Source organism: Eleutherodactylus coqui, chromosome 7, assembly GCF_035609145.1.
Source record: "Eleutherodactylus coqui strain aEleCoq1 chromosome 7, aEleCoq1.hap1, whole genome shotgun sequence".
In the NCBI taxonomy this organism is placed as follows: Eukaryota; Metazoa; Chordata; class Amphibia; order Anura; family Eleutherodactylidae; genus Eleutherodactylus; species Eleutherodactylus coqui.
This window is the reverse complement of record NC_089843.1, coordinates 167,741,165-167,758,053: the sequence shown is the minus strand read 5'-3', so window position 1 is coordinate 167,758,053 and position 16,889 is coordinate 167,741,165. Positions and strand designations below refer to the sequence as shown.

General features: G+C 43.7%; 1 protein-coding gene across 2 annotated transcripts in view; it reads left to right on the top strand.

Moving 5' to 3' along the window:
* The window catches only part of LOC136572943 (NADP-dependent alcohol dehydrogenase-like), a 55,146-nt gene that overhangs the window by 16,040 nt on the left and 22,217 nt on the right, over positions 1 to 16,889 (top strand). For both annotated transcript variants that reach the window (XM_066573986.1, XM_066573985.1), the window contains exons 4-6: positions 3,104 to 3,191; positions 14,219 to 14,441; positions 14,826 to 15,086. In XM_066573986.1, coding sequence (XP_066430083.1) covers positions 3,104 to 3,191; positions 14,219 to 14,441; positions 14,826 to 15,086 — 572 coding nt within the window. The remainder of the gene's footprint in view (positions 1 to 3,103; positions 3,192 to 14,218; positions 14,442 to 14,825; positions 15,087 to 16,889) is intronic.

The following is a 16,889-nucleotide window of genomic DNA, read 5'->3' as shown; positions in this document are numbered from 1 at the left end:
GCTTCCTCCACTAAAGCACCCTCCTCCTCCTCCTGCTCCTCCTCCTGAAACCTCACGTAATCACGCTGAACGGGCAATTTTTCTTAGGGCCACAAGGCTCACTCAAATAATTTTTCAGAACAATTTTTATAAGTTTCAATGCGCTTAAAAGCATTGGAACTTTAACTTGAACCAATTTTTCGTTACACTGGGCTGCCTCCAGGCCTAGTTACCACTTAAGCCACATTAACCAAAGCGATTAATGGGTTTCACCTGCCCTCTTGGCTGGCCATGGCCAATTTTTGGGATGTACATTAGTACTGTTGATACAGCAATTTTTGTGGGCCCTCGCCTACAGTGTAATCAAATTAATTTTTAGGCCACCTGCATTACAGCTGACGTTACCTCAGCTGTGTTGGGCAATGCAATGGGATATTTTTGTGTACCGCCGGTGGGTTCCAGGGAGCCACCCATGCTGTAGGTGCACACTGAGTTTTTAATACATCTGTACACTTCTAAAGAACCCGTCTGACTGGGGCATGCAGTGTGGGCCGAAGCCCACCTGTATTACGCACGACATTACTACCTCAGCTGTGTTGGGCAATGCAATGGGATATTTCTATGTACCGCCGGTGGCTTCCTGGCACCCACCCAGGCAGTGGGTCCACAGGGAGTTTAACCTACATGTGTCCACTTGTAAAGAACCCCAGTCTGACTGGGGCATGCAGTGTGGGCCGAAGCCCACCTGCATTAACCCTTTCCAGTCCACTGTGTGACCTGTGAAGACATTAGGGTTTAAGGCTGTACAGCTCCGTTGTTGGTAGACGTCCGTCGGGGTTCTCTTACTGTATATTGCCAGCCTCTCTGCTGTCGGAGCCTATCCTACGTGTCAGCTCATGCAGTACTGGCTTTAGCCAGCATATAGCGCCGTTGTATAACGGCAGAAAAAGAGTAAGCCCCCTAGGAAAACCATATACAAATTGGATTGGAAAGGGTTAAGCACAACATTACTACCTCAGCTGTGTTGGGCAATGCAATGGGATATTTCTGTGTACCGCCGGTGGGTTCCAGGGAGCCACCCATGCTGTGGGTCGACAGGGACTTCACAATAGGGAGTTGTACCTGCCTGTGTCTATGAATTAAAAAGCCCGGTCTGACTGGGGCATGCAGACACCTTGACAGAATGAATAGTGTGTGGCACATAGGTTCCCCATTGCTATGCCCACGTGTGCAGCTCCTGATGGCGGTGGCACAGGATTCTATTTCTCATTGCTTCTGTACAGCATTGTGGGCTATCGCTCCGCCACTTTTAAAGAGGGTCGCTGCCTAGCCGTGCCAACCTCTGCAGTGTGTGCCTGCGGTCCCTCGTCATGGCAGACGCAATTCTAAATAGACATGAGCGTGGTGTGGCATGAGGGCAGCTGAAGGCTGCCCAGGGACACTTTGGTGTGCGCTGTGGGGGGGGAGGGGGGGGGGCGGTTGGGCAGCATGTAACCCAGGAGAAGTGTCAGTGGAGTGTCATGCAGGCAGTGATTGTGCTTTGTTGGAGGTAGTGTGGTGCTTAGCAAAGGTATGCCATGCTAATGAGGGCTTTTCAGAAGTAAAAGTTGTTGGGAGGGGGGGGGGCCCACTCTTGCCGGTATTGTGGCTTAATAGTGGGACCTGTGAACTTGAGATGCAGCCCAACACGTAGCCCCTCGCCTGCCCTATCCGTCACTGTGTCATTCCCATCACTTTCCTGAATTGCCCAGATTTTCACACATGAAAACCTTAGCGAGCATCGGCGAAATACAAAAATGTTCTGGTCGCCCATTGACTTCAATGGGGTTCGTTGTTCGAAACGAACCCTCGAGCATCACGGGAAGTTCGTTCCGAATAACGAACACCCGAACATTTTGGTGTTCGCTCATCTCTAGTATTAGTATATCCAAGATTTTTTTTCACATGTGCTGCTTAGCTCAATTCCTTTCTGGATGTGCTTTTTATAATTTTTCTTGCCTAGCTGTAGTACTTTGCATTTCTCTTTGTTAAATATCATTCTATTAGTTGCTGCCCACTGCAAGGTTGTCCAGATCTTTTTGAATCCACTCTCCCTCTTCTCCAGTGTTTGTTAGCTATCCTTTTTTTAGCTTTGTGTTGTCAGAAAACTTGATTAGTTTCCCCTCAATTCCCTCATTTAGGTCCTTTTTATAAAAGGTTGAACAATACTGATCCCAAAACAAAGCCTTGTGGTACCCCACTTCAGACATTCTTGCCCATAGATGTGCAGCATGTAAAATCACTCAGCCAGTTGTGAATCCACTTAACAGTTGCCTTATCAATCCCATATTTTTTAAATAAGAAGGATGGTATAAGATACTTTGTCAAATGCTTTAACTAAAAAAAAGTATATGCTAGTTTTCCGATGCCACTTAGCTTGCTGAAGAGGCCTAATTGGCCTTAAAAGCTTGCATAATGTAATATTCATACTTTTTAAATAGTAAAACCTAACTTAAAAAATTAAAATTACATATTTCCATGATCTTACTGACTAGATAGACAGATATCATCTTTACCACACAGTGAATGCTCTAAAAACAAAATCCCCAAAATTGCTCAATTACATTTTCTCTTAGGCCGCCTGCAGACGGCCAGGTCGGATCTAACTGCGAGAATCCTTGCAGCGGGACCTGACCCGAGCCCTTGCAGAGAGCAGCGCGGGCACTCCCCTCTCCCGTGGCCCCGGCTCCTTCATGTGCCGGCAGCCAGTGCATGCGCAGAGCGGAGCCGGCGAGTGAAGTTTCTGTGCAGAAATAGGGCATGCCACGATTTGTTTGCCGCGCGAGATGTCATGCGGCCAAACCACGTCCATCTGCATAGGATTGTGTTTGTTAACGCAATCCTATGGCAGCTTTCAGCGGCGGAAATCCCGCCGCGGAATTTCCACCCGTCTGCAGGCGGCCTTATAGATAGATATTTTTTTTTTTTTTTTCTCCCAGTACACTTAAAGGGTGCCATTAAAATATACAACACATCCTGCAAAGAAATCCCACAGTACACATGGAAGTCCAAACCTGTACAATGACCTATTATAACCATTAAACAGTTCAGAATTTACAAAGACTGTCCCCTACTATTTTCACAGGTGACAGAGTCATCCCACTGTTTGTCCCAGAATGTGGAAAGTGCCGAGGTTGCAATACTCCAAACAGTAACGTGTGTGTGAAACTTGAGTAAGTGTTGTATTTATTTAACTGATCATCCTTTTGGGTACTTCCACATTATCTATTCTTGCAATATGCTTCTTGATGCATAACGATGCGTTTCTGCCAATGGAGGTGAATAGAATATGTTGAGTAACACATTTGGATTTTTTTTCTTAGCGCCCCCCCCCCCCCCCAACAAATGCTAGTGTAGCTGTACGCTCTTGTTCAGACTCCATTACTTCAACCCTAAAAGCACAACTGAAATCTTAGCGTGTGATATCCAAATGTTGACTATATGAAAAATGAGTAAGAAATAGTTTAACAGTTATTTGGATCTCATGGGTCATTTTTATTATGCAAGTCATCATCCCCTGTATTCATGAATTGCACATGGAGCACCAACTATTAAAGAAACCTGCAGTAAAAGGAGCATTTCAAGGTTATTCTATGCATATACAGCTGACAATCCCTTTAAGGTGCAGACCAGTTTGTTGAACCATAGGAAAAAGGTATTCTACAGTGGTTTCATAAAACATGGCATACCCAAACCTAAAGTTTTCTTAGATTTCTTTTCTGGATTCTCTATATGAAACTTGTATACAAGATGTTTCGAGCCGTCCATGAGATTACATTTATGGTTAAAATATTAGAACACTGGTAAATGGTTACTATTGTACAATAGAAACTTCTATTTTCCCGGTCGTCATCCCGATGGCCCCATTTGCATATGGAGGTTGACCTCTGACCTCAGTAGGGACTGGAAGAGCCCTTAAAGCACCTCCCCCTTCCACCATCTCTTCAGTGTCTTCCTGTCCCTACGGTGGCCAGGTGGAGCAAGCTCTGGGGACTACTCGCCAAGGGCATGCTGTGCCGAAGATCCCCTGGAGGGAAGAGGCTGGGTCTGCACACTGCTCAGAGTCCCTGCATTCCCGGCCTGCACCGCCATCGAGCCGTTAGTCGCTTTGTAGTGCGGGTCTCCATGGGCAGGTCTGCTTCAGAGACGTGCTCGATCAAGGAACGGGCTCCCAGAGAGGAGTTAGCTAGCTGCCTCCCCCTTCTGAAGATGAGTGGAAGAATGAGATTAGCGCTCCAATGTGAGGTGGAGAAAATGGCAGAGTCGAGAGAAGTAGAAAGAGAAGAAAAGGAAAATCAAATTGGACTCACCCCAGATGTATCGGACCCTGTGTAAGGTCACGGTGCGTCTAATGATCCTGGAAGGCAATGATATCCACGGTAGAAGCTATGGTGTCATCAAGGAATCCTGATCACTGGTCAGAGTGACATCCCAATGGGGGAGAGCATCGCAGGGTGACTCTAGGTAGAATGTATACCAGAGGCGCAGCAAAGGCAGTAGACAATAAATTAGAAAAAAAACCCTGTGCTCCAGTAACCGGATAGGTGGAATGAGAAGGCAGAAGGAACTTGCTTAGCAGGGGTGTCAGTGCAATTGACACCCCTGAAAATCCAGGTCAGCTTGTAGAAATGAATCTTGTCCAAGTTATGACGAGAAAGGTTCTTTATTCACAAGGTGCAACACGTTTCGGCTGAAACATCAGACTTTATCAAGCATACAGGATGGTTAAAACATGGTTACATTTATAGTGAACATAGCTGAATGAGTGGAGGCAGTGTCTGCTGGTTACCGCCCCTTGCGGGTCACGTGAGTTGCCACGTGGTGGGGGGTAGGGGGGAGGAGGATATTATAGGATGATGAGGGGAAAAATATAAAATAAATAAAAAAATATATATAAAAAAAAAAAAAAAGGAAATAACTGGTGGCTGAATAAATCCCCTGAATGAATAACAGAGGAACGCTATGTGGAATGGACTCAAAGAGGAGCGGGGGGGGGGGGGGTCGCTACAGGAGAGCGTTGGGAGTCACATGATGGCTCGTATACTGAAGGGGCGGGTGTTGGGCCGGAGAGTGACCCATAGCAGGGGCACATGACTTGCCATGTGATCCGTAGGTCCTATACATGCATAAATGAGCTGAAGGAATGTTGGCGCTGTCAGCTGGTAGGCTTAGACAGCGCATTATGCAATCTATATGCTCAAAGGGTATGGCTTGTCTAAAAAAGGTGGATTTGGTGAGTAACACATGATGATGGATATAAAATATGCTTGGTTAAAAAATGCATATATTGGACAGAGAACACTAATGGATACGAGGTGTACTATTGTAACAAGCATATTCTGGGATAACGAAGGGGGGGGGGGAGGGGGAGGCAGAAGGTGAGCTGTGCTGCAGAAAATCAGCTATATAGCATATTAAGGACTAATAAAACTGTAAATACTTATGGGTGTGAATATTAAAAATGTATATAAATACATATAGATATAATTTAAAAATTATTATATGTAAAACAAATAGAATATAAAAACTACCACGCATCGGACAATAGGATCCATAAAAATGAGTATGCATAAAAAATAGTAATATTACTGCATAAAAGACTAAAGATAATGCTAAAGCATACAATTAATATACATCATAGTGGTAGCATGAACAAAATGGATAAATATAGCTGAAGTGTTACACCAAACATATAGATAATCAGGTAGTTGGTTGTTATTGGATTTGTTCTCAGATTTTTTTACTCTTAAATTTTTTTCAAGGACCTCATTTAGGCCATGGGGATGTAACGTATTGAAATGATATATATATATAAAACATCTCCTTGGCTTTTAGTCAGGAGAATTCAGCCTTGGGAATTTGCTCAATAGAGGTGACTTTCAATAAAGAAGGATCAGAATTGTGATGTGAAAGAAATGTTTCGATAAACTATGTTTGAGAGAATTTTTGTTAATATTGTGTCGATGGTGGTTTATGCGTGTGCGTAGTGAATTGATTGTCCGGCCAATGTATTTGTTCGGGCATGGGCACTCAATCAAATAAATCAGGTGCTCAGAGGCACAATTTAGATATTATTTTATTTCAAAGGGATTGTTCGGTTGCCCTATATCCACATGTTTTCTCCTATGGCAGATGTTCATACAGCATTTGCATCCTGAAGCTCCACACTTATAGGTCCCTTTTTATGGTGGAAAGTGTGGGATTAGTGTTTGCATTTCTATTTCTATTCTTGTTTCTAGGACATGATGGAGCTAAAATATTACCCAGTGTTTTGTTCCGTTTGAAAATTAGGTTAGGGTTAGTAGCTAAGGTATCCATAATGAAAGGGTCGCTCTTTAAAATTTTCCAATGTTTTTTAAGAATATCTCTGAGGTCTTTTTGTTTAGAGTTATACCTTGTTATAAAACAAAGATCGGGAGGATTAGTCGAATGTGTAGGTGTCCCCTTTTTGGTCAAGAGAGATCGTTCTTCCAATTTAGCCCTATTAAGGGAATGATCTAGGAGAGTTCTGGGGTATTTTTTCTCCTCAAATCTTTTATATAAAATTTTGGATTGTTCATCAAATGTCTCCATGGTTGAGCAATTCCTACGTATCCTCTTAAACTGACTAAATGGTACATTCGTCTTCCACTGTTTTGTGTTGCAGCTTCTAAAGTCCAGGAAGCGATTTACGTCCACTTGTTTGAAATGGGTCTTTGTATGCAGATTTCCTTCTTTGATAGAATATATATATATATATATATATATATATATATATATATATATAGTTGTTATGAAGGATAAATTCTAAACTGTTTAATATGAATTGTTTTTGTTTGTGTAGTAATAGAGTGTCATTTTTTAGAAACAATGCGGTGGCTTGGACACCTAGAGAATGTGGGATGCTGGAATACAGGGAGCAGACATCTAAAGTTATCAGGGTATAAGTGGCCTTCCATGTAAAGTTTTCTAGTAGTTGTAATAAGTAAGTGTCCTTTAGATATGCTGGTAGTTGAACCACAAATCTCTGCAATTGTCGATCGACATACTCTGAGAGGTTGCTGGTAAGGGAGCCTATACCCGCAATAATCTGTCTTCCTGGTGGTTTTTCAAGGCTCCTATGGATCTTTGGTAAGATGTGAAAATAGGCCACATCTGGGTGAGAAGGAGATAGAAAATGTTTTTCGTCCTTAGTTATGCATTGGTTGGCATAAGCCTCTTCAATCAAGAAGTGCAGGTTCTTACAGAGGGTGGGAGTAGGGTCTTCTGTTAGTGTTTTGTATTGTTCTTTATCGTTCAGGATCTGTTGGATTCTTCTTGGTAATATTCTATAGTCATTAATACAATTTTCCCCCCCCCCCCCCCCCCCCCCCCATCCTTATCTGCTTGTTTGATTTACTAGATTATTGTTCTTGGTTAGTTTTTTTTTATGAGATTCCACTGTTTTCTGTTGGGGTTCCCCTCTTTCTTTATTTTGTTGTAGTCTTTTTCAGTATTTTTCGTAAGGCATCTGAAGTCTTCTAGAACTTTATTATAGAATGTGATAATGTATGGGCCTTTAGCATCAACCGGGTAAAAGTTACTGGGTAGTTTTAAGTTGGTAGTGATTGGTTTGTCAGCAGTATTACTTGGATCTGTAATGGTGATAGTATCTGTATGGATCAATTTATCTAATCCCTCATTGGATGAGGGGGTGGGGTGAATTTTATTGCTGTTAATGGCAAAATTCCTTTTTAGTGTGAGTTTTCTTATAAAGCTGTTTAAATCTAGAAAAAGTTCAAATGAGTCTGGGTTGCTCGAAGGACTGAAAGAGAGGCCTCTTGATAAGATTTCTGCCTCTCCAATTTTTAGAGGATAGTCAGACATGTTAAAAATCCCCATCTTCATGGCTTGGCTAGGGGAGATAGGGTTTTCCGGGTTGTTAGAGATTTTCTTATGTTTTTTTTCTCCCAGCCCATTTCCCCCTTTTGGTGCGTCTTTTTCTATTTGGTTTGGAGATGAATAGAAGTGTGTGCTCTTGGATAATCCCGCTGCATGATTCCCCACTGGTCGGGGCAATGTTTTGCCTTTTTGTTGTACAGATTGCGTCGTGCTTCTGGTGATTCGCATGTTGGAGTTGACCGAGGTATCTTTTCCCCTAAAGGCTCCATCGTGGAAATATTTGTATTAGCAACAATCTCTTCTGTGTTGTTCACAGCTAGATGAGTTATAGGATCAATGGTGTTACTTTCGTTATGATGGGTGGAAATTTCAAAAGGGCCTATCGGTTCCGTATTCCTATCCCCAAGAGATGGAGCACTTGGAGATATATTGTTGTTCAAAAATTTAATTAGATCAGATGGGCTTCCTGGGGTATTGTCAAAAGCTGGTGCAATACAATTCAGGGTTGGTATCAATGGTGGTTGTACAATAATTGGTATAGGCATATCTAGGGAGCCCTGAGTAATCTCCTGTGTGGAGGAAATGGGGGCTATATGATGGTTATTGGCTGGCATGGGTGTTATTGTAGATACAGGGGAAAGAGGATTAGAGGTATGTGGGTGGCAAGGCTCAGTGGAAAAACTGGTATTATTTGTGGAAACATTTACAGAACCTGTTGCAATCCTGGGGTTCCTATTTGTAGGAGGATTCCGTGTGCCATATGATCCTGAGTTTGATCGATTGTTATTGGTCGAGTATTTTGACCAAGCTTGAGACCTCGGTTGGGCTCTACGAGTATATCAATCTCTTGGCGTCCAAGAGGAGTTGATTCCATAAGGAAAATCCCGTTCATAGATCCCAAAAGGAGTAACAATGTGATTATCAAATTGGGGGTGGGGGGTGAGGGACATGAGGGTATTGATTGACCCGGTAGGGGGGTAGGCAATCACGTCTAGTATTCACATGGTCATATTCTGAAGGACGGACCTGTCTATTGTTTCTCAGGTGTGGATTAGTATAATCGTCCTTAAGGGGACGATCATGTCTTCTATTCATGGGATCATGTTTGGTAAAGTTGTTCCATGTCATATTTTGTGATGTATCGTTAATGTGAGTATTTTTGCGTGGGTTGGATTTGTATTCCCATGGGAAATATTTTTTACTTTTTTTATCATTCCAATCCCTCTGAAGTTTTTTTATTTTCCTAGTTGTAATTTCTTTCTCTATTTTATCTATAAAGTTGGAGATGAAGGAGACATTGTTTGTCCCACATTTCAGGCCCAAATAGAGGGCTTTGGGTAATAAGTCATTGCTAAACTGTTTTCGTTTGTCTATCAGCTTATTTAACATAAGGTCGGAGAAAGGCTCTACCATAATTTTCCATTCCCCGAGAAGGGGGAGTCGTTATGGAAAGCAGGTTTGATGGCTACTCGAAGGCCTCTAGGAGCCATGTTATTTTCTTTATAAAGAAAAAGGGACAGCCAGTCCAGACTGTGCCGCCATAATTTGTCAATAATATCTTTTAGTGTATATTTCAGTTTGGTTGCATTGGTAAGAATATCAGAAAATTCATCATAGCATAAAGAGTTTAAAGTGGTTATGTCCCAATTTTTATCTAGAGTCTGAAAGGAAAACATGTTGAACGAGTCAATTTGATTGAAAGAGTCTTGCTTGATGAGGTCTGAAAGTCGTCTTGGTAAAGAGAGCCATTTTTCCTCAATGATCTCCACCGCGGTTCGCCCAATCTCTGGAATAATGCATCCGGTGTTCTCTGTCCAATATATGCATTTTTTAACCAAGCATATTTTATATCCATCATCATGTGTTACTCACCAAATCCACCTTTTTTAGACAAGCCATACCCTTTGAGCATATAGATTGCATAATGCGCTGTCTAAGCCTACCACCTGACAGCGCCAACATTCCTTCAGCTCATTTATGCATGTATAGGACCTACTGATCACATGACAAGTCATGTGCCCTTGCTATGTGTCACTCTCCGGCCCAAAACCCGCCCTTTCAGTATACGAGCCGTCATGTGACTCCCAATGCTCTCCTGTAGCGACCCCCCCCCCCCCCCAGCTCCTCTTTGAGTCCATTCCACATAGCGTTCCTCTGTTATTCATTCAGGGGATTTATTCAGCCACCAGTTATTTCCTTTATATATATATATATATATATATATATATATATATATATATATATATATATATATATATATATATATATAATTTTTTTTATTTATTTATTTTCCCCTCATTATCCTCCCCCGAGCCACGTGACCACTCACGTGACCCGCAAGGGGCGGTAACCAGCAGACACTGCCTCCACTCATTCAGCTATGTTCACTACGAATTTAACCATGTTTTAACCATCCTGTATGCTTGATAAAGTCTGATGTTTCAGCCGAAACGTGTTGCACCTTGTGAATAAAGAACCTTTCTCGTCATAACTTGGACAAGATTTATTTCTACAAGCTGACCTGGATTTTCAGGGGTGTCAATTGCACTGACACCCCTGCTAAGTAAGTTCCTTCTGCCTTCTCATTCCACCTATCCGGTTACTGGAGCACAGGTTTTTTTTTTTCTAAGTTATTGTCTACTGCCTTCTAAAGATGGCTACAGTATTCCTAGTAGACGCATCAGCGGAATCAGTCAGATGTGTTGTGCGAAAACTGCAGTCCTGAGCAATACTGCAAGGGCAGACGTCACTTCGAAGAACAAGCTCTATGTAATTCCTTTCCAGGGAGAGTACATGTTCGGTCCTTTCCTAGATAAAATCCTTGAAGCGGGGGACAAGAATAAAATCCTTCTGGATAGGATTCTTCCCAAGAACAGGAAAATTTTGATAAAGGGCATTTAGAAACTAAAAGACTTAGGAGTCATTATTCAGGTTTCCGAACAGGTAAGGGGTGAGGGCCTCTTATAACCCCCCCCCCCCCCCCTTTGGTTTTTTTGATGATAAAAAAAAAAAAGGCTCTCTAAGAACCATATTTAATCTCAAGGCCCTAAACAAATTTATTTCCTACAGAAAATTTAAAATTGAAACTGTCAGATCTAATAGATCTCGACAGCGCCATGTGTACCATAGACCTTAAAGACGTGTACTACCATGTCCCAATACCTGCCGCCCATTACAAATATCTAAGATTTGCCCTGCAAATGGGAAATGTAATTTATGGCTCTGCCGTTCGGTATCTCTACTGCCCCTAGAGTCTTCACGGAAGTAGTGATAGAAATGATGGCCTACTTTAGGAGAAATCAAATCGTTATCTTCCTTTATCTGGACGATTTGCTGTTAGTGTCAAGATCCGCAGAAACCATATGTACAGACTTGTCCATAGTCTTGTCTGTTTACTATACACACAGTCATCCAATTTAGACAAAAGTCAGACCTGATCCCGGGTACTCAGAAGATATATCTAGGAGTACTCCTAGATTCCTGCATCCAGGAATCATGCCCCCCCCCCCCCCCCCATCCAAGAGTAAGGACCCTATCCAATCCCTATGTCAAGCAACAACAGTATCCATTAGGGATGTAATGAAACTTTGGGCCTACTAACAGCTTGTATACATATAGTCCCATGAGGCCAAGCCCATACCTGACAGCTGCCATGGTTTATCCTTGGCAGTTGGGACAAACTGCAAACGTCCCTAGATAAAAAGGTGTGGCTGACCTCTCAAGTCAAATAGTCCTTGCACTGGTGGACTTCTCAGAGTAACCTTAACAAAGGTACCCCTTGGTCACGAGAACTCTCTAGCAATCAACATGAATGCAAGCAAGACGGGATGGGGAACACAAGTAGTGGACCTAACCTTCAGAAGAACTTGGGACTCCCAAATAGCTGCATGCTCATCCAACTATAGGGAGCTAAGGGCAATATGGGAGGCCCTTTGTGGCTGAACCCCAGGGAACATGACACCCGCACCTTCAACAGCTGGCGGCAAGGATACTACACTGGGCAGATTCCATGGTGCTATCCCTCTCAGCAATCCACCAGAAGGGATCTATAAATCCCATGTCAGATTTCCTCAGCAGGCAAAGCGTCCTCCCAGGAGAATGGCGTCTGAATCAACAGGCCTTCCATCTCCCAACGTGTCAGTGGGGGCAACCACCGATTGACCTCTTTGCCACAAATACAAAATGCCGAGACTTTTATACCCTCAATCCAAGGGACAATTCATGCGGGTTAGATGCCTTGTCTCTGAGCTGGGACATAGATCTGGCGTATGCATTTCCAACCTTTGCACTGAACCCTCATATCCTCAAAAAAGGTTCAGGTCAGCCGAGCAGCTGTAATCCTAGTCGCCCCTATGTGGGACAAGAGACGTTGGTATCCCCTACTGAAGAACCTAGCAATCCAGGGCCCACTCCAGCTACCAGTCAAGGAAGATCTACTGTTCCAGGGTCCACTAACTTTCTCGGGAGCTGAGAAACTGAAGTCAGCAGCCTGGATGATGAAGGCATAATACTTCAGGGAAAAGGGCTCTCACAAAAAGTAACTACTACTTTGGGTAAAAGCTGTAACCACAGCTATTTACAATAAAGTGTGGAGGAAATTCTCAAAATACCGTAATCTAGATCCGAGTGAGCCCCCAAACATGGATATACCCATAATCCTGGATTTTCTGCAAGCAGGCCTAGGAAACAGCCTAAGTCCAAGTCCTCTTAGAGTACAGGTGGCAGCATTAGGATCCTGCTTGGACTTTCCCTTAGCAGAGCATCGCTGGGTCCGCAGGTCCCCTTAAAGGGGCTGACAGACTCCAGCCCTTTATCAGGGAAACCTTTCCTACATGGGACCTAAACTTGGTCCTTAACAGTCTTTGTAAGCCACCCTTTAAACCCCTCTCCCAACTTCCCATAAAGTTGCTCACGCTTAAAGCCTGTCTCCTGGCTGCCATAACCTCAGCACGGATAGTGGGGGATTTACAGACATTATGTTGTGTGGAGCTACATATGATGGTGCAAGGTGATAGAATCATCTTTAACCTAGATCCCACCTTTCTTCCAAAAGTTGTCTACATTCCACAGAACAGTCAATTGCCCTACCCTCTTCCTGCCAGAACCCCTGTAACGACAGAGAATTCCATAGCCTAGATGTCAGGAGGGCTGTTTTAGCATATCTAGAGGTTACCCAATCCTTTCGGAAGCATAATAACTAGAGATGAGCGAACACGTTCGGCTCCGCCCCTTTTTCGCCCGAACACCGAACTTTGCGAACACTTCAGTGTTCGGGCGAAAAAGTTCGGGGGCCGCCGTGGCAGCGCGGGGGGGTGCGGCGGGGAGTGGGGGGGAGAGGGAGAGAGAGAGGGCTCCCCCCTGTTCCCCGCTACTGCCGCCCGCGCCGCCGCGCATCTCCCCGCCCCCCGGCGGCACCCGGACACTTACGCGCGAACACTGCAGTGTTCGGCAAAGCCGGTGTCCGGGTGCGGATGTGTCCGTAACGGACACGTTCGCTCATCCCTAATAATAACCTCTTTGTCCAATTTCAGGGGCTGGGCAGAGGAAAGACAGCGTCTAAAAGTACCATTGCAAGATGGATCACCGGCATACAAAGCCCAGGGTCTTGACCCTCTGGAAAATATCAAAGCCCACTCTAGAACCCCCCCCCCCCCCCCCCTCGTGGGCAGAAAAAGCTACCTGGTCCAGTCTGCGCACATTTATTAAGCACTATAGGGTTAATGTGCAGTTTGACGAAGACCTGGGATATGGACAGAAGGTCCTCCAGGCAGTAGTCCCGCTCTAAAATTCTTATCATTTGATATTACTCCATATATAAATGGGGCCGTCGGGATGACGACCGGGAAATGAACGTATTACTTACTGGTAGTTCTTTTTCCAGGAGTCATCACGACGGCCCATAATTCCTCCCCTATAGAATATTTATTTATTTATTTTACCAATGTAAAATATGACCGAATAAAAATTTTTTTTGGTTCCATATACATTATCCACCGTGATAATTTGAAAGTCCCTGAGGAGATGGTGGAAGGGTGGATGCTTTAAGGGCTCTACCTGTCTCTACTGAGGTCAGAGGGCAATCTTCATATGTAAATGGAGCCATCATGATGACTCCTGAAGTAATCCATTCATTTCTAATACACATACTGACTCTATATGGGTCAGCATGTTGTGCTAGTTCACAGGTTTAAGAGAAATTGGTGAGAGACTCTCCAAAGAAAACCTCTGCAGCAAATGTGAATGAGCCTTTATTTACTGAAGGCAGAACACCTTTCAATATCAATTCTTCAAACTATTCAATTTTATCTTATTTAATTTTTTTCTTTTTTTTGCCTAATAGTTTGGGATCTGGTGAACTAGCCGGACTCATGCAAGATGGTACAAGCAGGTTTACTTGTAAAGGCAAACTGATTCATCATCATATGAGCACAAGTACATTTACTGAATATACTGTTGTGTCTGACATTTCCATTGCCAAAGTGGATGCCAATGCCCCTGTTGAAGCTTGTCTTATAGGCTGTGGATTTGGATCTGGATATGGTGCGGCCATAAACACTGCTAAGGTAAGAATTTTCATGCACCAGTTTGGTTCATATACTACATAAACTGGAGTAACATGGTGAAGGACAAGCTTTTGGCATCAATCTGTCCTAGAGAGAATGTTTGGGTCCAATAGTCTTCATGTAGATACTCCACCCCTCCCCACCAAAGCCCCTCCTCCTTCTAGGGCTTCTGAACCATCATATAGCCTCCCTTCACGTGGCCCTGCTGTATACACGATATTGTACGGTATTGGGGGCAACAGCAACTTCAGATGCAGAGCAAGACATTTTAAAGTCATAGATGTAAGCAGAATCTATGAATTCACAAGTTCATATCCTTTCATAAATGTAACTTCTAATAAACTTTAATCATTTACTGATATCTGATACTTTCCCTCTTCTCAGGTGACAAAGGGTTCAAGCTGTGCTGTGTTTGGCTTGGGAGGAGTTGGTTTTTCAGCAATAGCAGGATGCAAAGATGCAGGAGCTTCACAAATTATTGGAGTGGGATCACATAAGGAGAAGTTTCCAAAAGCCATGGAAATGGGAGCCACTGAGTGTGTAAACACAAAGGATCATGAGAAACCCATTCATGAGGTCATTTGTGAAATGACTAATGGAGGAGTGGATTTTGCCATTGAATGTGCAGGACGTATTCCGACGATGGTACGAGGAAAATGTCATGTGGTGTGAAATAGTTGTGAAATCTATCCTATTTGTGAAATCTTAGAGTTTGGAAGTGACCTCTAGAGTCATTGGATCCAATCCCCTGCTTAATGCAGGATCACTAAATCATCGCAGACAAGTCTGTCCGATGTCTGTTTAAAGACTTAATTAAAGGAGAACTCGCCACTTCCAGTGCCACTCAGTGATCACCCTCACTGTCAAAAAGCGCTTTCTAATATCTAATCTGTGTCTCCTCTCATTGTTTGCAGCCTTTCCGTGTACAAATAAGAATAGGGCTGATCCCTCTGCACTGTGACAGCCCCTTCAGATATTTGTAGACCGCTATTAGGTCTCCTCTCAGCTTTCTTTTTTTGCAAGCTTAACCGTTACTCATACGACATCATGTGCAGACCACTCAAAACCTTGCTAACTCTTCGAACTTGCTCCATTTTGTTATTTCTTATTTTAAATGGATGGTTGCCCTTCTGCAGGAACTTTCAATGATTACAGTGAGTGGTTCAGCAATTAAATCTGCTGCTTCCTTCAGTAATCTAGGATGTAATTCATCTGAACCTTGAGACTTGAATTCATTTAAGTTAGCAAAGTGTTCCCTCACCATCTGTTTATAGATGGCCTGCATTCTGTCTACACACACACTCACACTGCAGTATCGCTGATGCATGTACTTTCTGATAGAAAACTGATACAAAATAAGTTCATCCTTCATTTTTAACATTCACCATTTTCATCCTGTAAACTCTTATAGAATCTCTTGACTCTTCCTTTTGCTTTTGACATATCCCTAAAATCCTTGTTATTGCATTTGGCCTCTTAGAAAGCTACAGCTAATAAGTAATTAATAGAGATGAGCGAGCACCAAAATGCTCGGGTGCCCGTTGCTCGAGTCGAAGTTTCCGCGATGCTCGAGGGTTTGTTTCAAATAACGAACCCCATTGAAGACAATGGGCGACTCGAGCATTTTTGTATATCGCCGATGCTCTCTAAGGTTTTCATTTGTGCAAATCTTTAAAACGTACGAAAGTGATGGAAATGACAGATACGGATAGGGCAGGCGAGGGTCAACATGCTGGGCTGCAACTCAGGTTCCCAGGCCCCACTATTAAAGGGGTTGTCCTGCGCCGAAACGGCTTTTTTTTTTTTTTAATAGGCCCCCCCGTTCGGCGCGAGACAAACACAAGGGATGGGTTAAAAAAAAAAAAAGTTTAGTACTTACCCGAATCCCCGCTCTGCGGCGACTTCTTACTTACCTTACCAAGATGGCCGCCGGGATCTTCACCCACGATGCACCGCGGGTCTTCTCCCATGGTGCACCGTGGGCTCTGTGCGGTCCATTGCCGATTCCAGCCTCCTGATTGGCTGGGATCGGCACACGTGACGGGGCGGAGCTACGCGATGATGCGTAGAAGGGGGCGGAGCCAGAACGCCGCTCGTGCCGAGACCCAAGAGAAGGGAGAAGACCCTTCTGCGCAAGCGCGTCTAATCGGGAGATTAGACGCTGAAATTACACGGCACCATGGAGACGGGGACGCCAGCAACGGAGCAGGTAAGTGAATAACTTCTGTATGGCTCATATTTAATGCACGATGTATATTACAAAGTGCATTAATATGGCCATACAGAAGTGCTTACCCACACTTGCTTTCTCGGGACAACCCCTTTAAGCCACAATAGTGGCAAGAGTGAGCCTCCCCCCCCCCCCCCCCCCCCCCCAACAATTCTTACTTTGGACAAACCCTCATTAGCAAGGCACACCTTAGCTAAGCACCACACTTCCTCCAACCA